General features: G+C 41.1%; 1 protein-coding gene and 1 long non-coding RNA gene across 4 annotated transcripts; one reads left to right on the forward strand and one right to left on the reverse strand.

Moving 5' to 3' along the window:
* Window positions 1-242: 242 nt before the first annotated feature.
* LOC142964662 (uncharacterized) lies at window positions 243-11031 on the reverse strand. Of its 2 annotated transcripts, none has more exons than XR_012957548.1 (3): window positions 10291-11031; window positions 9632-9692; window positions 243-4813 (listed from the first exon to the last, which is right to left on the reverse strand). It is a non-coding gene; the product is annotated as an uncharacterized LOC142964662 (long non-coding RNA). The 2 variants fall into 2 exon arrangements; XR_012957547.1 differs by having other exon boundaries at window positions 10337-10942.
* jak2b (Janus kinase 2b) lies at window positions 7996-23010 on the forward strand. Of its 2 annotated transcripts, XM_076105118.1 has the most exons (24): window positions 8000-8500; window positions 10361-10603; window positions 11276-11399; window positions 11488-11605; window positions 13065-13210; window positions 13410-13701; window positions 13918-14037; window positions 14234-14391; window positions 14662-14773; window positions 14998-15184; window positions 15431-15555; window positions 15763-15897; window positions 17002-17089; window positions 17433-17560; window positions 17883-18021; window positions 18176-18327; window positions 18520-18670; window positions 19035-19171; window positions 19738-19927; window positions 20154-20278; window positions 20366-20538; window positions 21316-21433; window positions 21804-21917; window positions 22135-23010. In XM_076105118.1, the coding sequence occupies exons 2-24, from the start codon at window positions 10375-10377 to the stop codon at window positions 22240-22242; spliced, it is 3369 nt and encodes a 1122-aa protein (XP_075961233.1). In that variant the 5' UTR covers window positions 8000-8500; window positions 10361-10374; the 3' UTR covers window positions 22243-23010. The 2 variants fall into 2 exon arrangements, 1 of the variants encoding a protein (XP_075961233.1); XR_012957545.1 differs by lacking the exon at window positions 22135-23010 and having other exon boundaries at window positions 7996-8500; window positions 20771-21433; window positions 21804-21835.
* The last annotated feature ends 473 nt before the right edge of the window (window positions 23011-23483 follow it).

Consider the following 23483-nt stretch of genomic DNA (forward strand, 5'->3'; position numbering starts at 1 on the left):
GTGGACAGCTGCAGACTTGTTTGCAGACAGCTGATGTGCACATGCTTCACGTGTATGCGTACGCAGACACGTTCTACACATGCACACAAGAAGACATGATGGCGACTGCCTGATCATGCGAATCAAGTGGAAAAGTCTATTTTTTCTGTAAAAGCCACAAATCAGTGGAACACAGTGCATGTCTGACGATGTTGATGATGATTAGCACTTTACAAATTTAAAATTCTGTTGAAAGTTGCTCATCTCTGTACTCACTAACCTTGAATTATATCATATGGTCTTCATGACCTGCTTTTATCTGACAATAATTAATTTATGATGCTGCATTGTGTGTCTTCTGTGTTCTTTTTTTGTATAACGTTGTCATATCTCTTTACTCTGTACTGTTTTCTTATGGTGTTTTCTTTATTTTTACCTGCCAAGAGACAACAGATGCAAAGTGGTTTAACGGTATAATCTGGTACGATGCATTAAATGGTGACATTTATGTTTTAATGTGGACAGTCCGCCCCTAAATTGTGGGCTGCATGCGAGACAAGGAGTCAATGCGGACCCTTAAAAACATCGATACATAAAAATACATACATGAAAACAATACATGATCTCTGCATTTAACCCATGCATGAGGAATGGGTTGCTGTGAAGCACCCAGAGAGCAGCTTGTGGTTCAGTTTCTCACTCAAGGACATTTTGACATGTAGACAGTAGGAGCTGGGGATCCAACCGTCATCCTTGGGGTTAAAGGATGACTGGCTGTATAAACTATGTAAACTGGTCAGTCATTCAATATCGCATTAGCTTCATTAAGATACGGTTAAGAAAAGCAAAACCACTTGGTTATGTGAGAAGGCTGTGATCATGGGAGGTCATGAAAGTATAAGCTCTCACTACACAAACTTGAATCGTTGTTGTCACTTTGTCGTCAGAGAAAGATAACACAGTATACAGCCTCCACCTCCACATCTTCACTTTTAACTGATGTGTTTCTCATTACTCCCTGCATTGGCACTGAAGAATGTCATTAAACATAAATCACTCATTGTTAATTGTATGTACTCTGTATCAGGCTTGGCTGGATATACACACATTAAAGTGCGCACAAAGAGAGATAGCATACAACGTTCTATTGGCATACACAAACTTGTTTTTGAAGCAAAGGAGGACATTGCATTGACTTGTATTATTTCCTTGGAGTGGAACATTTACCATAGTTACAATGTGCTTAATGGAAACCCCTGACTAAAAAAAGAAGCTGTTACCCTTAGATTTAATGGTCTTCCTTTCGGGGACTTGGTTTTCGTCCCCATAATGACTGTAAACATATTTTTGTCCCTTGTCCCAACAAGATTAATAAAAGTACATGCACACAAACTTGAGTCGAACCCTCTACCTTGTCATGATACTAAGTTAACCTTGTGGGGGCCAAATTTATGTCCCAATATGGGAATTGAGTCCAGAAAATATGACTTTGGAAACAGACTTTAGTCCCCATAATGTGATGAATACACACATCCAAACACACACGTGATCCTCCTGCCAGAAATCCCATCTTTCTCACAGGCTGCTCTGTTGTGTGCTGGCTCTCATAAACCATTTTTGCATTTTGCTTCATTGAAAGCTAATGAAGTGGGGTTAACATGATTTTTCATGCTAAGGTGCATCTTTTTAGATGCAAAGGCCAGAGAAAATATCAAGATTATTCCAGATGACAAATACCTTTTATCGTATTCGTTGTGCTGTCAAGGAACACACGCATGTCATTTCTTTTGTGAGGCTTCGATCAGTCTAGTGTTTTGTGTTTTACAGGAGAAAATGGGGCGCTAAAAGAGGGAGGGGTCGCCCTCATGCAGTGATCACAGCAAGCTTTCTACGTAGACTGAATGTTGCTTGAATAAAATTTACATTATTATATTTTTTCTCTTTTTTGTAAGCAAATAAAAAGATCATTCCAGGTTATTACAATATATGAAAAAAAAATGCACATTTCCTCAATTATTTGCTACAGTATTTCTGTTGTGACTCTTTCAATCATTTTATGTGATTTATTCATTGGAAACCCTGAGTTGCCATGCTCTTGCACAAACATCAAATAAGCATATGTATTGATTTCGTCCACACATGCCCACCAAAGATACAATAACAAAAAGACTTACTGCAGTATTGAAACTTTCATTGTATCTGCATCAAACTCCACTCAACAGATGGCAGAAGCTACTGCTCTGGCAACTTTGGGACATATCTTCAATGTGTGAGAGTTTTATTGCATTTTGTGTCTGAAATTAGCCGTCTGGTCAAACAGCATTTCAGTGTTGAGAGCGGCATTATGAGCTTTGACAAGAGGCGTCAGCATTGAGAAATGCTTCTTACCAACTGTGGCAAAACTAAATAAATACAATTATGATTCACTCATGAAGCATTGTTGTTTATTGTGTTTACAAAGCATGTTCATGCCTGGCAAGTGTTGTAATGTAAGCTAGAAAGCTTGAAACATTTAAAAAGGGTGTAAGTTTATGCTTTGCGATTTAATATACTATAAACTTACTATGAATGTTAAACCCTAAATCAGGGCCTTATACTGGATTTCATGTGACATACACATCAAGCTTCCTTTTGCTAATTCACAAAAAATACAAATTTTTTTCAGCATGATTCAGCAATGAACTGTATCACATATTGTGTTCAATATTCAAGTCAACTGCGAATTTGAGTGTTCAAATGCAGCTCTTGCAAGACTCTGATGGATAACATCAACTATGATTTGACATTTCCAAGTAAAATTTGAGATGCGGTAAAGGTTTGGGAGCCTTTTTCCAGGAAGTGAGACAGATAAATATATATATATTTACAAAGAGAGAGGGAGCAGTAGAGCACAGAGAGAAAGATATCGGCGCAGGGAAAAGAAAAGGACAAACAGTTATATAGAAGTGCTTTAAGGAGCTTATCACTCATATGATAGTCATCATTCAATTTGATTGGTTGGCAGATAGAAGGTCAAGAAGGCAGCTTCTCATAATTGTGCCTCCCAGCTCGGCCCGACTGAGCCGTTTCAGGTGTTGGGTATCGTGTGCATCTATACGCGTGTTTGTGTGTTGTTGTACTTCTATCACTGCGAGGACCTATTTGAATTGTATGGACAGTTTTAGAGAGTGAGGGTTAAGGTGCGAACTAGGTTAAGGTTAGGCAAGGCAAGGTCTTCACAAGTATAGAACTACAAACATGCTTGTGTGTGTGTGTGTGTGTGTGTGTGTGTGTGTGTGTGTGTGTGTGCGTGCGTGCGTGCGTGCGTGTGTGTGTGTGTGTGTGTGTGTGTGCGTGTGTGTGTGTGTGTGTGCGAGAGGCAGATGCAGAGAGACACCTAAAGATAGAGGGATGAGATTATGTCCCAAGTCCATACTAAGCTGTACTTGACATTATCATGGATAAAATAAAGCATTTTTAAGTTTCTTTGAATCTGCATTTTCTGACAGTGAGGTAAAATCTTCACACAGCTCCTGAGCGTTTATGACAACGTCATCTCCGGGATCACCTGATGACGATGGTTAATAAATGCAAGGGGGTCTTGCTGTCCCAACTGTCATTTCGCAGACACTTTTATAGCTAAACATAAAAAAAGTGATGGAAAGGTTTTATATTTTGTGAACATTTCTCTATTAATGCAAATAATGTGCAGCACCAACACTAATACAGAGGTAAAGCAAACTGTTTAAAGTGCCACATAAACAAAACTATATACTGAGTTTCATCACTTCCGGCCCATTTTGTGTCATTTTAAATTTTCCTCAATGGACTTCAAAGTGTTGGGACAAGGAAAGAATACTGAGGCACAAACTGTAAAGGTAAAAACTCAAGATTTGTCAGAAGGAAAAGAGCAATTCACCATAAAATCTACAGTAAATGAAGCTCCATCGGTCTAATGAAACACATTCAGCTGCTTTCTTTGTGTTTTGACATGACGTCATTCTGTGTGGCATTGTTCACACCTGAGAGACTTTGATCGTTCAATTCACATCAACATACAGAGATAAAGTCATTGTAACATAGTGTTACTGAGAAATATAAGGGTCAGCAGCAGTTTCCTCAACTTGCTTATTTTTTAGAATTGATTGTCTAATTTTCTAAAGAGGAACAGCAGTGTTATTTTTAATTAATTGTTACATATCGATGCCATTATACACAGCTAAATTGTGCTGAATCAGTAAGCTTTTCAACCACAACTCACAATTCAGATACGCTTCTGTCACTTTCTCTTTGAAATAATTGTTTAAAAAAAAGAAAAAAATGAGTTCATCCTTGAAGAACAGTTGTTCTCCTTGTCTTATATGCTAAAGTGAATGATGAACTGCAGCAAGGTAATGACTTTTTCTGACGGAGATAGTCCACTGTGTGTGTGTGTGTGTGTGTGTGTGTGTGTGTGTGTGTGTGTGTGTGTGTGTGTGTGTGTGTGTGTGTGTGTGTGTGTGTGTGTGTGTGTGTGTGTGTGTGTGTGTGTGTGTGTGTGTGTGTGTGTGTGTTTGGCTGGGAGAGAGAGAGGCGCAGGTGGTGAGTTTCAGGCATGGAAAGCCTTCGGAGACTGTTCAAACCACCTGGGACCAAAATAAAAACATTTCCACCACTGTTCTTTTTATTTATCCATCTCATCACCACTCTCTCTCTCTCTCTCTCTCTCTCTCTCCCTCTTTCTCATACTCTATTGTTCACTCCATGTTCTTCTTCTTATTTTCTTTATGGCTTCCTTCCTTCTCAGTTTTCCTCAGTTTGCAAAATGTGTACACGTAGCTCCATCTAGTGGTAAATCCTATGGTTTCAGTGGCGTCTGTGAGGGATCATGATCAAAGCATTTTGTTCAATTTTTAGAGTCAAAAACCACAGAACCTGTATTTGTCACCTTTTAAAGGAACAGTGTGTAGCATTTAAGGGGATCTATTGGCATATATGGAATATAATATCAATAGGTTTATTTTCTTTAGTGTGTTATTACCAGAAAATAAGAATTGTTTCAATTTTGTTCCCTTAGAAGAAGCCGTTTATATCTCCATAGGGAGTGGGCCGCCATGTTTCTACAGTAGCCCAGAACGGACAAACCAAACACTGGCTATAGGGCCATTCACATTGTAATGTTTTCGCGTCTGCCACCGTAGTTCGCCTACACACTTGGCACACAGGAGCAGTTTTAGTTAGTAAAACCTCACCGCTATACGCCGCCAAATCCCACACACTAGTCCTTTAAAGTTAGGGGATATCTTACAAGTTACAAGGTTATCTTGTTAGAAAACACCTTTGCACTAAGTGTCTTACAGCTTATTATACAACACATACAATGATACAATAATATATTGAAGGAATTGGATTAGTTTTTATATATTAAAGGCATAATAACTAATCATTAAAAAGTGAAAAGCTAAATTGAATAATCTATGACAATGTTTCTGCGGCCCTCTTCACGTCTTTCTCCCCTTCCTCCCTTCCTAACTTCCCTTTCTTCCACAGCCCCTCCCTTGTTTTGTCTTTTGCCTTTTCTCTCGGTTCCTCCACTTGTTCTTCCAGTTCCCTCCCTTGCTTTCGTTTCCTCCCTCCCCTGCCTGCCTCCCGCTCTCTTATTGTCTCGTTTCTCTCCCTCCATCTCCCCTCTTTGCCGAGGGCATCCCGGCTGTGGTGCTGTTTTAGATCCACTTGAGGGATAAAGTGTTGGAGCAGAACAGACTCTCCTGTTCCTGTGTGTGTGTGTTTGTGTGTGTGTGTGTGTGTGTGTGTGTGTGTGTGTGTGTGTGTGTGTGTTGGCATGCATGAGTGCTGTCACCCAAACACCTGAGGACATCCTCAAGACATTTTCTCAGTGTGTGTGTGTTCTAGTGTGTGTATGAGCAGCAAAAAAGACAAGTTTCACCTGAATGCTTCAGGAGTCTCCTCAGGCCTTTATTCATAAAAGTGTGTGTGTATGTGTGTGTGTGTGTGTGTGTGTGTGTGTGTGTGTGTGTGTGTGTGTGTGTGTGTGTGTGTGTGTGTGTGTGTGTGTGTGTATCAGGTGCTTGCCCATGGGTTTTGCCAAGGGATACAAATCTTTGCTTTGCAGCAGCTTTTAATCTATCTATCTATTAAGGAAAAGCCTGATGATACAGATAACATATGTATTTTGTTTGTGACTTACAACTCAGAATTAGTTTGTATTTTTGGCTCAAGGGATGGTAATGTCAGTCAGTCCAACACTTTAGTCAATGCTAAAATATCTCAACTACTATTGGATATGTGACCAAGAAATTCTGTGCAGATATTCATAGTCTCCAGAGGATGACTTTGGTGATCCCCTGAGTTTCCTCTAGTGCCACCAGCAGGTCAAAGTGTTCACTTCTCCAGTGAAATTTGACAGTGGTTAAATATGTTTTATCTTGTTATAGTTAGAGGCAGCCTCAAAGGTCTTGATGCTTACAGACCATTTTGGGGAAAGTGAGGCAAACTGCTATGGGTTCAGAGGAGTGCTTGGTGTCCCTAATGATCTCTGATTATTCCCTCCAGCCAGGCATTTCATGGGAAGATGAGTTAGAGCAGTAGATCTACAGTCAGTGAGACCTTTTTTTGGGAGGCCGAGAGAGGTAAAGCATCAAGATGCCACAGCACTCACTCGGCATACTTCCCCTTAAAAGCCTCATACTTTCCTTTACTGTGGGTTTCCGTAACCACTGTGCCACCCATCTGCCCAGTTGCTCCGTTTTCCAAAATAACAACGTCATTGTTTCAGGTCTGCGTGCTATTATTTAATTCCTGTCAGCAATTTTGCAGAAACATGTCCGGGAGGTCTGACATAGTCGCTATACCAGTCCTAACCATGATGGATATGTAAAGAAGGTCAGAATTAAAAATTCTCACTCAATAAACTGAAATGCTGTTGTCAAAAACACATATGAGTGGGAAATTACAGGAAAATATAAAATAACGTTGAATCCTTCTTCTATACAGTCCATAATTGAATTAATACCCCTCTGACACATTTAAAAGGATCAGCTTCACTACAGTTGTTCCAAAACTATCGCACTGAATTGCATTTCATATTAAGTGTGTTTATGATGTTGTGTTCCGCTTGTAAAACGGTGCTGTAATCTGAGCAGCAAGTGGTTATGAGTTGGGTGTTTGTTGCTAGTTTGTTGATTCACAAGCCAGGTGACTGATTCAGTGGGACGATGCTCCCTTCATGTCTCCTCATAACCTCTAAATTCCCAGAACCAAAGTTGTAAAATAAGGCATAATAAATACAATAAATAAAATTATATATGCAAATGTGGGAAAATGTGCTCTGAAGTAGGGAAGACATTGTTGTTCAAACTAGGCAGTTTCTGTGTATAAATTTATTGTATGTAGAGAAGTGTCAGGTTATAAAATCACGTTATTTGTGGCCTTGTCTATACAGACTGGTTTTAACCACTGCCTTTTAAAACCATTGTGAGGATATCAAACCTTATTTTGCGGGATTTCTGTGAATATATAATTTTGAATAATTAGCTAAATTGTATGATTGCATTTTTTGTATTATCTTCATTTGATCTTTCTGTATTATTAGCTGTGAGTAGGTATTCAGGCATTTTTCATGTCAAATATTAATAGTATGAATGTACTACTGAAAGTTGTGGATGGATGGAAGATGGAGTATATCTATATATATGCTTACATGTATGTTCACTCAGCAGAGATAACATTAAACAAAAGAAAATATTTCTAAAACAATACAGAATGCCCGAGAGCCTTTTGATTTTAAAATTGTAATTCTTTAAATAAATAAAGATATATCCACCATGAATGAATGCAGAAATGTTATACCAATGTTTAAACCAAACCCACGCCCTTGGGTCAAATATTATTCTGTTGTTGATTATTTGGAAACTGCTAATTTTGGTATTTCTGACAGCACCTGAAGGCAGCATCGATGTAGTGGGAGAGGCTGGTTTGTTGACCGACTTCGGCTGCGCAGTAGTGCAGTGCGCACACTGACAAACTAGCTACCTTCAGAGAGTTAAAGCCATTCAGTTGATAAGATGTCAACAATGTAACTCTCGTTGTACAGCTGTAAGCCACAGATATTCTGGCACACACACAAAAAAAAAAGATCACTGCCTGCAGATGAATTGCGTGTCATTGGACCAGTTTATGGCCGCGAGCAGGACGCGTTTTTTAGCTTAAGCATTAGCTTTAAGTTAGAAGATTGACAAGATAGACGGCTAAAGTTCCTCCCCCGGGAGTGAATGGGCTGACCACGGGTATAGTTTATGTAACGTTTGCAGGTTAGCCAGCTGAGGGCGACGAGGAAATAAGACTGACTACAAATGGATTCATGCCATAAAATCATTTGTTTATTTCGGGCTGTAGTCTGTGAAGAGATTTTTAAGAAGTGAAGCAGAAGTGTGTCTCGTTAGCTGTCAAACTCTCGCCCCCGTCCTGGCTGCAGCGCTGGCCTAGGAAGCTAGCAGCAAGCTAGCTATAGCTAGCTGCACGCCTAGCTGGCTCATCTTCCAAAGTAAGTGTTTACTTTCATTAATACTTCACTGACAGCTCTGGGTTCTCTAAGTGCACGAACGTAAACATGTAACGCTGGCTGGTTAAGTCGCTGAGATATATATTCGTAACGTATTCTCGTGATTGTAACGATAACTTAACGTTAGCTCACTCATATGGAGGCGGGTCTCCTGGCGTTAAATTAATCTATTGAAGCCATAGCTAACGGCAGCACGCAAGATCACGGCCTTGATGAGTCTGATCTGCAGCTAAGTCTCTTGATATTTGTGCTGGATATGTTCAGTTTAAACGTAGATTTTTGGGGATAGCACGTACCCCTCAGGTGAGCACTGAACATGCCATGACAACAAGCAGCGTCCACAAACTGTTGCATGTTTCCCTTCAGGTCATATTCACAAGACTCTAAATGCAAGATTTAAAAAATGAGATGTACCTATTTTCTGCTCCTGAAATTCAGAATATAGATTATGCATTTTGGAGACAGTTGGTGTAAAGACCAGTCTAAAATGACATGAGGTGTATTATTGCCTCAGGTATATTGTTTAGCAGAAGTTAAGAGAATGTCATAGGTGTCGTATCCTCTTTCTTTACGTGGGAAATGTTACATGAAGCATGCTGCTGGATATTTAAGTGTTTCTTTGCTCACCGACCAATACACATAAAAGTGCTGAATGGATTAGACCAGTTTTGATCAGCTATTCATAGTTTGTCACATAACAAGTACAATGCTGACCTTCACTATGTTCAGTTCCTCAAATGTAAGGATTTGCTGTTTCTCTCTGGTTTTTGATTTTGTGTGTCTTGAAGCTCCTTTTTGTAGGCTGTTGCAATCCCTTTGTGGCTCCGAGACACTGACATAGTATAGACTACACCCTCAGTGGAATGGTCAAATACGTAATTGATAATAACAATAATCATGATGTGTTGTGATTTGTTCCTAGTATGAGTCAAGGTGTATGTCATTCATTACAACACAGAATAATAACACAGTAGTATTAATGGCATGAGTATTTACCACTCCCTCAAGTCAATATTTAGAGGCGGCACCTTTGGCAGCAATTACAGTCACAGCTTTGCACATCTGGATGCTACAAAAACATTTATAACCACACATGCATGACTGGTGAAGTACCTGATAGATCAGAGTTGACATCTTGGTGACTTCCCCCAAAAGTGTTCTTTTGCGCAAAGTCCTGTAAAAAGGTGAATGGATAGTTGTTGTTTTTTACAACAATAACATAATTCATGACTTCCTTGTCTTTATTATGCAACAGACCTCATTTCAGTCACTTGAATTTAGTTACATTATTAATACTGAAAAAGGTATGCATGGTGGGCTGATTACATATAGAAACAAGGACAGGACCCCAGCACTATCATAGCCTGTGTGTGCTAGATTATGATCCTGGAAGAAATATAACACCCATAATTCAGTCCTCAGTGATATAATACTGTCTTTGAGGGAAGGGGAGTAGGGGTGGGCTGAAAAGCAGCCCACCCCTACCCTAACCAGTTAGAAGTGTGTATAGATTATTTTGCATTTAAACCTAAGTAGCCTAATAAATGAGAAAATTATACATTTTAAACTTGATAAGCTGCCCTGAAAAATGTCATGCAACAGGGCTGAATTCTCAATACTCCGTTTACAGTGAAACTGTATTTCGTAACTCTCACAGAGAGCTGCCTATTTTAGAATTAGATTTGCAAATTGTGTGACCTTCTTCCAGAGAGTGGCTCCTCTGCCCTGCAGCTTTATGTGACTTTGGAATTTTGATAACGGTTCAAACTAACCTAGCTGATCACACTAAAACGAGAAGCCGTTGTTCTTTCTGCTGACATTTTAGCATTTATCTGATTGAAGGTTTCGTGTTGTTGATGGCCTCCCTGCCAGCCATGGACGCTGTGACTGACACGTGCCCTGCGGTGCACCAAAATGGGACTGCCCATCGGGAATCTCAAAACACAAGGCCAGCTGCTGCTGCTGCTGTTCTGAAGCTTCATTTCTACCACAGCAGCCAAGGAACAGCCGACCGCAGCTTCCTCAGCTACCCACCGGGGGACTATGTGGCCGAGGAGCTGTGTATGGATGCGGCCACGGCATGCAGTGAGTAATCGAGCCATGCCAGACTGCATGATGCACACACACACTCATGTGTTTCGCTGTAACCCGGAGCATAGGTCCTGAGATAAGGTTATCAAGAGGCCACAGTGAAACCTAAAAATCGTTGGCTTGTTCAATGCTTTATTTACAGTTTGTCTAGCTTTACTGACTTTGTTCCAAGGACAACATATGGTAGTTTGGCTCTGCTTGGTGTTTTTTTGTTTGTTTTAGTTGTTTTTTTTGTTGTTGCACTAGTTAAATTTAAGAGTCAATAAAAGTATGATGCAACTAATACACAGATCAGGGCTAGACTAACCTGCATGTTGATGGAGTCGCATGATATATGTTTGATGATAAACCAAACACAATTGACATTTTAGACAATCTTTATTGACCTTTTGGTCAGCTGTGTTGGTACTTCAAACATATAGTTTTCTAGTGTGTGTCCTAAAGCATAATATACGATGTGCTTTTCTGAGTTTCCCCTAAATTTACACCGTTTGTACAGGAATAATGTAATTTCTTTGTCCACTTAATTTATGTAGATGAACAAGAAACCTTGATTTAGATCAAGCGAGTAATACACAGTATAGCTACCCTGTTCTGCTTCAGAGAATTCAATGGACTGCAAGTTTCGAGAACATAATCTGGTGTCTCATTCTTTGTCTGCTTTAGGTATTTCACCACTGTACTGCAACCTTTTTGGTCTCTTCCGAGATCGAGACAGCTTGTGGTTTTCACCCAACCACATCTTCCAGCTTGACGAACTGGCCTCTGAAGATGTGTTTTTCAGAATAAGGTGGCATTCATTTTGTTGTTGTCTGTTTACGTCTTAAGTAACTTCTTCTTCTTACTTACTGCGTTTCCTTTATTATTGTTTACCACAGGTACTACTTCCCTGGCTGGTACAGCGGTGGGGCATCCAGAGCGTATCGATATGGGGTTTCCAAAGGGTCCGAAAGCCCCGTCCTTGATGACTTTGTAATGTCATACCTCTTCTCTCAGGTGAAGCACGTCAGCATACAACCACTCTCTTTATTACTTAAATGAAAGAACAATGAATCCTTTATATTTGCACTTAAGCAACATATTCAAGAGCCTGTTCGGATTGCCCAGTATTGTAGATTAGGCATCAGAAAACAAGCACATGTTCAACTTTCGGTGTTATCAGTATCAGCACAATATCCACTGATACACAACAAGAAAAGAAAAGCCTGTTGGTTTGGCTACTAAAGATGTACATCTTTAGAAATATACTGTTAAATATATTTTTTTAAAGATGACAAAAAGTAATTTCCTAAAATAGCTGGGCACTGTAGACATTAGCAGACGTTACTAGAACAGGACTAAAAAGTGCATGTTTTTGGGGACTATTTTCAGCCTCTAATTGCATATCATCTGTCCTATTTTAATGCCTTGGAGGTCCCCTGTGGTTTTGTGTGTTTTGAATGGACTGCATTCAACACTCGATTTAGCGTTCTCTCTGTTGTTTGCTTTCCTCAGACCAAATACGAGTTATAATACGTTTGCTGTCTTTTCCAATATCTGAATGAAAGTTGGAGAAATGTACGTTGGAAAACTTTTTCGGATGTATCATCAGAGCCCTGCGTTCCCTCGGTCAAGACAAGATTTCTATCATTTAGGGCTGAAAAGATTCCTTGAGAACTCGAGTAACTTGATTACTAAAAATCTGTCGAGGCTTTGCTGCTTATCAATAAAGCGAAAGTATTTTTTTGTCCGATTACTTGGTTAATCAATGGAATACTCATTTACAAAAATATTTGATAGCTGCAGCCCTATTATAAACCCTGTTTCAATAGACTCAATGTGAGTAGTATAGGTGAATCCAGGTAACTGAAGCCAGTATTATGACTGGAGCTGAACCCTGAGTGAACTGAAGGATTATGTGGATTTATGCCTGTGAAAATGTGCCCTGGTGGCTCGGGACAGGCTTGAGAAGGGAAGCACTACTGCGGGCGTCATTCGAGGGTGTAGTGTGTTCGCAGCCATTAAGCCATTACACATGCTTGCCTTCACCCCGGACAGATGTTTTGCTCTGTGAAGGATATATCAAATTCCTCGCAGTCTAATCTAGAGCTGAGCCTCTGTGTTTGTGATAAAGTAAGGCTATTATGATGTGCAAGGGGAAGTGTGTCTCTGCTGTTGGGACTCCCCACTCAAAATTGCTGGTTCAACAAAAAACGCAGCAACGCGGTTTGTAGCCCAACACTGTTCCCCCAGTTATAGGTTAAATAATAAAACAACAAAAACACATCTAAAACCTTTGTTTTTCAAAGGACAATGATAATGAATTCGTGGTGAATTGATTAAAGTCTACAGTCACTTCACATGTGAGCCCATGTTTGTACACATGCTCTACTTCAGCACATAGACAAACACAAGTGACAGATCCGTACAAATCTGTCAGATGGGTTCAACTGTGATTGTGTTGCTTTCTGTGCAGTGGAGGAATGACTTTGTCAATGGCTTAGTGAAGATCCCCAACTCCCATGAAACTCAGGAAGAGTGCCTTGGTATGGCTGTACTCGATATGACAAGAACAGCCAAGGAGAGACAGATGTCCCCGCTGGACGTCTACCGCACAATAAGGTACTAGTGAAAAACAACAAGACCATCTCATTCTTAGGGAATCATTGGAAATGAACACCTGCTAAGCACTAACGATGTAATAGTGTAAATGGTGCCACGAAAATGATATCTTATAAATAAGAATATTTACACTTTTTTTCTACAAAACCATTATTAAGCTGATGCATAATAATGTTTTTTCTTTCTTGCTTTCTTCTAGCTACAAGTCCTTCTTGCCAAAGGATATGAGCGCTCAGATCCAGGACTGCAACTTCTTGACACGCAAGCGAATCCGATTCCGCTTCAAGCGCTTCATCCAGCAGTTCAGTCAGTGTCGGACCACAGCCCGCGATCTCAAGCTCAAGTACCTCATCAGCATTGAGTCCCTGGAGAAGTCCTTCTATACAGAGACCTTCCAGGTCAGGGAACCATCCAGTGGACAGCTCATCATCCTGGTGGCAGCGGACAGTGGCATCCAGTGGTGTCGAGAGGAACTGAAAGATTCTCACCAGGTTGGTATCATGAGTGCTGTACCGGAGGCCTTTTGTTACCAGAATACCTACTTAAAAGACAACACGTCTGTTCATGGGTTGGCAGTATTTCAGAATAAACTACACAGGCTATGTTCATTGTAATGTGGCAATATGTCAACCTATTCAACAGTATCTGTGTATTTAAAAGCGCTGGTTTAGCGGCAATCAAAGTCATATCTTATGCTGTTGGTCCAGGAGATGCAGACCCTGTGTGACTTCCCTGATGTCACTGACATCAGCATCAAACAGGCCAGCAAGGAGGGTGCCGTAGAGAGTCGGGTGGTCACCATCAACAAACAAGATGGCAAGAATCTGGTAATTTCACTTTACTCCGTCGTAACCAGGCAAAGAAACTATTTGACCAAAGCCAGTTTTAGTGAATCTGGTCCGCTATCTCAGAGAGGGCTGTAAAAGAAGACAAACTTTAGAATTAGAGGCATTTGGTTCCAATGAGAAATATAATGGTGGAAGTTTACACATGATGTCTAAAAGTGTTTTTCGTGTATTTCAGGAGCTGGAGTTCCTCAGCCTGTCTGAAGCCCTCTCCTTTGTGTCCCTCATTGATGGCTACTATCGGCTTACTACAGACGCACATCACTACCTTTGTAAAGAAGTGGCTCCTCCCAGACTTGTGGAGGCCATCGCTTCCCATTGCCATGGCCCCATCTCGTAAGCGAACAACAAAACAAAGCTTAATAATTCATATTTTACTACCAGCATTAGCAAGGCCCGTCACTCTCAAAAACATCAAGTTTGAATGAAAAAGAAGAAAAACCCTTGAAATGCAGAACCAAAGTTCACGAGCGTGAGTTCTGCAGGGACATTTGTAGCCGTACATCAGCGGACATCTCTGTGTTGGCAGCAGAGAACATTGATACTTTTTAAATAACCTGGGTAAATAACCTGATGTGTCTTTTCTGCGTTGTGTTTTTGTTGCAGAATGGAAATTGCCGTCAATCGGCTTCAGAGGTGTGGAAACAAACAAGGATTGTACATCTTGAGATGTAGCCCTAAAGAGTTCAACAAGTATTTTCTGACTTTCCCGGTCGAGGTGGGTAAAAGTCACCTGTGGTGGTTGCCGTGGCATATTTCCACATGTGTATTGACAACTTGGAAGAGTCAAAATTGAAATACAGTAACAATTCTCCTGTTGTGTGTTGCTCCCCATCCAAAGAATTGAATCCAACTGGACGGTTGTAAATCAGACTTGGTGACTGAAACTCAAATTCTTTACTTCTCCACTGTCTGCCCTCCTCTTTGTGTCTGCTGCTGTAGGTGTATGATGCTGTAGATTACAAGCACTGCCAGATAACCAGGTCTGTCAGTGGGGAGTTTAACCTCAGTGGAACCAAAAGAAACTTCAACAGCTTGCAGGAGCTTCTCAGCTGCTACCAAAAGGAAACCGTGCGCTCCGACAGCTTCATTTTCCAATTCAGCAAGTGCTGTCCACCTAAATCCAAAGGTAAATCTAACAGACTGTGGATTCTTTTGAGAGATTAGTAAACGTTAGCGAAGGCTGTGTGTGCTTCTGTCTAATGTGCAATGTAATAATCAAACTAATTTCAATTTCCACTGAAATGTTTCCACCGCTGACTCACATTGTCGTTTCTCCGTCAGTGTGATCTCTTTCAACTTATCATGAACTACATATATTGTTCCTTAAAGTTTAGTTATCAATCAGATTGTTTTCTTCTCTCGCCATCAACAGAAAAGTCCTGCCTCCTTGTGTGTCGGAGCAACAAGGGCTCCGAAGTGCCTCTCTCTCCGTCTCTACATCGACACAACATCAATCAGATGGTGTTTCACAAGATCAGGAAAGAAGATCTGGAATTTGTAAGCTTAGTGTGCATGTTCAGGACTGTCGTATGTCAGTATTTCCCCATTGTCAATGCATGAAAATGTTGTTGCATTCCCCGTTATAGTGTTGTAGCTCTAAAGTACAATCCCACTATCCTTTACTGTGCATTTTACTGGCATGTCATGCTCAGAATTCATTACAACAATCGCCTGTTAAGAGTGCAATGATGGTCTTCCTTTCAGATGGAGAGTCTAGGCCAAGGGACATTTACCAAGATCTTTAAAGGGGTCCGCAAGGAGCTGGGAGATTATGGACTCGTGCACCAAACAGAAGTTGTCATGAAAGTCCTGGACCAAGCCCACAGGAACTACTCTGAGGTGTGTGGCTGTGTAAAGCGGTGCACAACGTTTTGTTTGCGGGAACACTTTGTTTTCACGGTCACAGTTTTCAGAGGGCTTCTTTGTGCAGCTGCTCTGATCGCTTCTAGTGGAAAATCTCAGAACTTTTCAGAAAAGCACTGGTGTCAGTGCTTTTTTTAAATTATTTTTTTTTTTAATTATTTTTTTTTTTTTATTTTGGACAGAGAATAACTCTTTATGGACACTAAGCCTAAACCAGCTGGTAGGAGCTTCAAGTGATCAGAAACTGCTTCATTTTTAACTTTTTTTTTTTTTTTTTCTATGTGGATTAGTGGAATTGTTCCTCTATTGATTTACAAACCTATGTGAGACAACTGCAGTTGACAGAGCTAACAGACAGTTTCTGTTCAGAGGAAGCGTGAAACAGTCACACAGTGAACTATCAAAATCGGCTGAGTACATGAGTGGTTTTTGTCATTTTATGTTTATATTTTGAATGGTCTGCCTCCAAGAGACGCTCAGTCGCTGCTCAGCGGACAGAGAGAGTAGCGGGGAAAATCTTCTATACTTTAATTCAGTGCCTTTTTATTGGGCATCAACCTCGCGTTTACACGCGTACTGTCAAAAACTATATACTTGTGAAGTGTAAATTTATTTTGTCCAGTTTGAGCGTCTTATATTTTAGACTTTGCTGCTTTTCTTTCTCATATGTATATTTTATATCATTTGTAAGTTTTTTTTATTTTTATTTTTTTATATATTATAAAGGTTATGATAGTGATTTTTCACCATTATATTTGCTTGCTGTAATCATTTCTCCTGTTCATTCTGGACATTAAGAAACCCCTTAACGTGCTTCCAATGTGATTGAAGGCGCAACGTGTGGGTTTCAATAACTTAATCTGAAGTTGATTTGAGGCTTCAGCAGTCTGAGTTAAACAAATCAAGCAGATTTCTTCCAGTTACTGTCTTTTTAATACAAATTCCCTCTGAAAAATTGTGAGCCTCTCTTTTATTTGAAAATGAAGATGATCGTTAGTTGTTGTTGCTGTACCTATTTGTCTATGATGGGCGCATAAATAAGTTTGTTTTCTATCTTAACTGTCTTCTCTTGTCCTACAGTCTTTCTTTGAAGCTGCCAGCATGATGAGCCAGTTGTCCCATAAGCACCTGATACTTAACTATGGTGTGTGTGTCTGCGGAGAGGAAAGTAAGTCAGCCTTAGAGACATACTCTGAATTTATCATGCCATAAGCACTACTGTTGTTTCTTGAAAAAAACAGAATATTCTGACACCCATTTGTTTGACAAACAATCTGAGCTTATGTCATCGTGGTCTAATGATGGAAGGAGACCTCGCTTCGCTATAATCTTGATAAAATACACAAAGTGATGCCTTCAATCAGTGGTGGATAACGCTGATATGAACCATAACCACGTCAGATTCTCAAGTGTCCTTGTGTAACACCGTTTGCAAAGAGGCTCAGAAGGATGATGTGTAATTGATATGTGTTTAAGAATTGCATTGTAATTGCGAAAATGTCCTGTTTCAGATATCATGGTGCAGGAGTTTGTGAAGTTTGGTTCACTGGACACCTACCTGAAGAAGAAGAAGAACTTGATAAACATCCTGTGGAAGCTGGAGGTGGCTAAGCAGCTGGCCTGGGCCATGAACTTCCTGGTAGGGATATGAGTGTGGTGCCAGAATTGATGTCAAGTAATTCATAGTATTGAGTAATATCAATTTGTGTGTTTGTTGAATTTAATTCGGTACACAAATCGTGTTTTAAAAAACTGAATTAAAATGTAAAAGGAAACTGTAAGAAGAGGGATTCATTGTTTCCTCTGTGTTGGTAAGAGATTTGTTTGACTCACCAGCTCTGATTAAAAGTCTGCTGTTGGCCGCGTACTATTTGTTTTGCGCTGACACAGCGCTGTGGAGGTAGGTCTGGCTATGTGAGACCATTAAAGACTGATTCATCTCTCCCTCTCTGAACCTGCAGGAAGAAAAGCAGCTTGTCCACGGGAATGTATGTGCTAAAAACATTCTCCTGATCAGAGAAGAAGACCGGCGGGCTGGGAACCCCCCCTTCATCAAACTGAGTGACCCTGGCATCGGCATCACTGTCCTTCCCAAAGAAAGTGAGTTTATGTCTGTAATACATATCCTCAATCAGCAGGGGGCAGCTGTTTAACAAGGTTGTGTTGGCTATGAGATTAGTGTAAAGTCAAACTGTAGTCTTGCCTGAAAGAATTGACTAACAGCGGCGGGTTGACTGTTTTTGTCTGGGATCAGTCCTGATTGAGAGGATCCCTTGGATTTCCCCCGAGTGTGTCGAGGACCCTGCCAGCCTGAGCCTGGCTGCAGACAAGTGGAGCTTTGGCACCACTCTGTGGGAGATCTGCAGTGGTGGAGAGAAACCTTTAGCAACACTGGACATCTCTAAGGTAGGGCTGGGTGGTGTGACCTAAAATATATGCTATATCAAGGTGTATAGTTAATAATGCGTGGTGACAATACCGTGTATGTCATGGTATATGAACATAATTTATGTATTTAGACATCTTATCATAAGCAGAATCTGCACATTGTCCAGTATCCATCCTCTATCCATTATACGAACCCTTTGTGTCTCACAGAAAACCCTGTTCTATGAGGACCACCACCAGCTTCCTGCACCAAAGTGGACCGAACTGGCGAATCTGATTACCAGCTGCATGGACTACGAACCTTCATTCAGGCCCACATTTCGCGCCGTCATCCGTGACCTCCACAGCCTCTTCACACCAGGTTGGTTTCTATGCTCCTAATGTTGTCACCACAGGGGATCTAGGTCACACCAGTGTGGAGTTTCAAATGTCTTCCGACGCGCACACACGGATCATAGTGTCTGCAGAAGTCACGTCTTTAGCTCTGATTGGAACGAGGTGATTAATGAAGTAGGGACAGTCTTCAAGGAATTTTTCAGCATTTTGGGAAAGTTTCCTACTAAAAGTTAGATGAGAAAATAAATATCTATGTCATCTCTTTGTGATTCATTTAGATATTGGTCCAAGAGATGATCCGCCGAGCTTGTAAATGTTGATTTACATCATTTCTGAGTTGTCGATTCATCTCTTGAATGTGTGTGAAATTTTTGTCTTTGCGTCCCCAGACTATGAGTTGATCGTGGACAGTGACATCCTGCCGAACAGGACCGTAGTCTCGGGCTGGTCTAATGGGGTATTTGAGAGTCAGGCGCCGGCTCAGTTTGAAGAGCGACACCTCATATTCTTACAGCAGCTGGGCAAGGTATGAAGAAGTGTGGAAACTGTGCCTTTAAGAGCAAATCAACCTGTGTTCGACACATGTGGTCATGACGATTTTAGACTTTGACTCTTTCCTCATTAAATTACGGCTACATGATTCTGGAAGAACAAAAAAATTATGATTTGTCTCTCTGAGATTTTCTAACAGGAAATAAACATTCAATAATATTACTTGTTTTGAAATGAAGTCTCCTTCAGTATAAGGATTCCATTGCTAAATGTTTTCAGTCTGAACTTCAAGGGGTTAATGCATTTTTAGCATGCATTTTCTTAGAGGGAATATATACCCTTAAGGGTATTATAACTAGGTCTTATGAGTGGATTATTTTATGTGTACGTCATGTCTTTGCACAACTCTTCTCCACTCCACCGTGCTTTATTCACCAAACACTTTCGGCTGGTGTACTGCATACAAGTTTAACGGGGTGCGATTTGCTTAAATTTGATGGCCTTACATTGAAGCTTCAACTAAGAAATAGAGTAAAATGTGAAACCAAAGTTTGAGTGAAAAAAAAATGACCGCTCACTTAAGTTGGTCGTCTCTTAAAGGGAAACTTTGGCAGCGTGGAGATGTGTCGATATGACCCGCTCCAGGACAACACTGGAGAGGTCGTGGCTGTGAAGAAACTCCAGCACAGCACTGCAGAGCACATACGAGACTTTGAGCGAGAGATTGAGATCCTGAAATCTCTGCAGCATGAGAACATCGTCAAGTACAAAGGCGTTTGCTACAGTGCAGGTATAGTTGACCCGTAATTAGCACCTTCTTCATCCTCCTCCAGAACTGAAATGTTTCCTTATTTGGGAGGAGCATTTTAAAATGTACAGACAACTTTTGGCGCGCCTCCTCTACACTCTTCTCTACAGGGTCTGCCACTTAAACTTCAGAGGACTGCCTGTATACTGTAAACCTTTGTGGCTGCCAGGTCCTCTGGATGACACCGTTTCTTTTTGGCTTCTCTCAGGACGACGGAATCTCCGTCTCGTCATGGAATATCTGCCCTTTGGAAGTTTGCGAGATTATCTCATGAAAAACAAGGAGAGGATCGACCACAAGAAGCTTGTGCATTACACTTCGCAGATCTGCAAGGTACTTATTTTTCTCCAGTTTTGTGGAGCTGCTGACCAGTGGAGCTAGAGATACAAAGAAATGTGTGTTTTCTTTCTGCATTCCCAGGGTATGGAGTACCTGGCAAGTAAGCGGTATATCCACAGAGACCTGGCGACACGAAATATCCTTGTGGAGAGTGAGCTGGGGGTAAAGATCGGAGATTTCGGCCTCTCCAAAATTCTGCCTCAGGACAAAGAGTACTACATGGTCAAAGAGCCGGGAGAGAGTCCCATATTTTGGTGAGATATTTGTTCTCTTCCTCGTGATGCCGCACAGAGTGCAGCTGCGGCTACTGAAAAAGTGTGGTTTTATTTAAAGTTATACAAGGAACTTTTAACTGGTTATGAAACTGACTCCATGTAATACTGGCTGTCACTAATGACATAAGCGAACAAGACCATCGTCTGTGTAGTGATGGTGGGTATTCTTAAAGCCTGTCATTGGCTCTGGTTCCCACGCGATATCATGCAGGTTTACCAGAAACTCCTACAGCTCAGACTCCTGCGCCCCGGCAGCAGTTGCTCCTCTGCGGCTGCAGAACCTGGAGCTCTCTACCGGCTTCCTGGGAGACAACTGACACCGTGCTGCTGGAGGCCCAGGTCGTATTGCTGGGCCCGCTGGACAGAAGGGAGGCGGAGTCAGACTGTCAGACCCTGCTGCTGTAAAATTAGAGGTTTCTAAAGGGAGTCTGGCAGCTGCAGATCTTATCAACATGAAACGGTGGTCAGGTGGTACTCAGGGAAACACTACCACCTTTGTCCACAGGAGCCGTCAAAATCCCCACTACATGAAAGTTCCTTGTAGTAACTTTTAAGAAGTCAAAATCAGCTCTTTCTAAGGGGCTTGTTATAGCGAACACACAACTCTTGAATGTTGATCCACGTTAGGAATTCTTGAAACATTGTTTTATGTTTGCTGTGATACCTGTCCTAGTTTTGAAGACGACGTGTAAGCTCACAAGCTTCCTAAGAGGAGCAGAACGGGGACAGACAGTCACACGGTGTGCTATTTTGTAGGTATGCCCCTGAGTCGCTGACTGAGAGCAAGTTCTCTGTGGCGTCAGACGTCTGGAGCTTTGGAGTGGTGCTTTACGAGCTCTTCACCTACAGCGACAAGAACTCCAGCCCTCCTGCAGTAAGTGTTAACACACTTTCACACTCGCACGCATGCACTGAACACCGCCCGTTCAACTTTATTTAAGGTCACTGCTTTTTTTATACTGTGGATATTTCCGGTCTCAGGCTGCTGATCCAGAAGTCCAGCGTGATTCATGCATAGTGCCAACAATTAAACACAACTTAATTTGGGGAAATTCCTAAATGTGCACGCTTTTTCTGCGCTACGCGCACAAAGTAGAGCCTGTGACTCTCTTACTGAAGTCATTTAGTAGTTTGTCATGTTGACACTGAGAACATTTCTCTGTTCATGTTGCTCCACATGTTTTGCTTCATTTTTGTTTGAATCAATCTGTCTTTGTCTTGGCTGTCACCATTCTCCTCCTCAGGTTTTTATGTCCATGATGGGGAACGACAAGCAGGGACAGTTGATCGTCTATCACCTCATTGAGCTCCTCAAGTCAGGCAGCAGGCTGCCTCAACCTCTGGAGTGTCCCACGGAGGTAGGACCACACGCTAACCGTTTAGATGTTAACCGACATGAAGAAAGACTTGAAATACACAGCATAGACGCTTTTGGACCAAATCTTACCTTACGTGACACTGGTGAAACCGGTATACCGACCATTAACTGCAACTCAACCTGTTTGGCAAACATGTTTGCTCATCCCAGGACCTCATTCACAAACGATTCTCTTTCTCCCTGTTTTTTTCTCTCAGATAAATGAGATCATGGAGGAGTGCTGGGACAACGACCCCAGCTTGCGTCCGTCTTTCAAGGAGCTTGCCCTGCGCATAGACCTGTTCAGGGACAGTAAGGAGTTTTAGACAGAGAAATCACCCAAAGTGCCCTGCTCCTCTTCAACCGAGCCGCTCCTAAAATTGCCGCCCTGTTAGTGACAAGGGGACAAAGGCCAAAACAAGATGAGTGCCAAGCGTGTGGCAAAAGCGGGTCGTGACTGGAAGAGTGGTGATTCAAAACTAGGACCAGCTCAAAAACTACTGCCAAGGTGCCTTTTAAGCAAGGCACTCAACCCTCCCATTTCTATGGTGGAGTGGCTCAGTGGCAGCAGAACGGGAATGGATCAACTGTTGAAGGTGATGTTGGTTTGGTCAGAGATCCTGGATAAAGTTTTAAAGAGTTCAAGAGTTTGTGGAGACTACGTAGATAATTGCCAGGCCTAAAGCTAGAGATGCTTGTGTCAAACAAGTTCTCTCTCTGTGTGTGCGTGTGTGTGTGTGTGGGTGCACGAGAGAGTGTGTGTCTGTGTGTGTGTGCACGAGAGTGTGTTGTATCCTTATAAACAGCTAGCAGGGCTAGCTCTCGCCATCCTCTTTTCCCCTCACCTGAAGAGAAATTGTCTAATAGAGCCGAGTGTTTTCTATGTATGTGTGTATATACCCACAGTATATTGGTGTACATATGTCCAGAAAAATTTTGTAATTTTATAAAATGAAAATATAGTAAAGTACTATATTTGAACTACGAGCAAGATGTCCGTATAAATGAAGTATATACAAAGGTGAAAAATCTGTTATGGTTTTATGTTTTTATTGTGAGAGGTGGTGTGAAAATTAAAGAACAGTTTAATTCAATTGATCTGTTAAGCAAAATCTTGTGGTCTTTGAAACTCCTCATTATTTCCACACTATAAATGAAATGTGCTTTTCAAACGGCACATTTGTAAACAGCTGAGACGCTAAAAATTTTGTTTTGAAATTGACATTTAAGGGGAAACGACACTGATCACAAAGAACACAATATTCTGAATTTGCCCTAATTAGAAGAATCTCAATACACATTAAAATCTGAAGCATATCAGACTGTTACATTTTGCTAATTGAGACAAGACGGTGTAGTAGGCTGGGTTTTAAAAAATCATGAATGTGTCTTTCAAGAAAGGAAGTTGATCATAAAGATCCAGATTCAACACATATAAACGTTTAGCCTGTCAGTGTTCAGAATGTTGTCCAGAAAGTTGACCTACTTAAAAGGGAGTAAACACAAACCTAAGGCATGTGTCAAAGTATTCGATTTATTTATTTCAGGTGATACAGATTCCACTTAG

The sequence above is a fragment of the Anarhichas minor genome, unplaced genomic scaffold, assembly GCF_050575085.1.
Source record: "Anarhichas minor isolate MPS153535 unplaced genomic scaffold, ASM5057508v1 ptg000030l, whole genome shotgun sequence".
Classification (NCBI taxonomy): domain Eukaryota; kingdom Metazoa; phylum Chordata; class Actinopteri; order Perciformes; family Anarhichadidae; genus Anarhichas; species Anarhichas minor.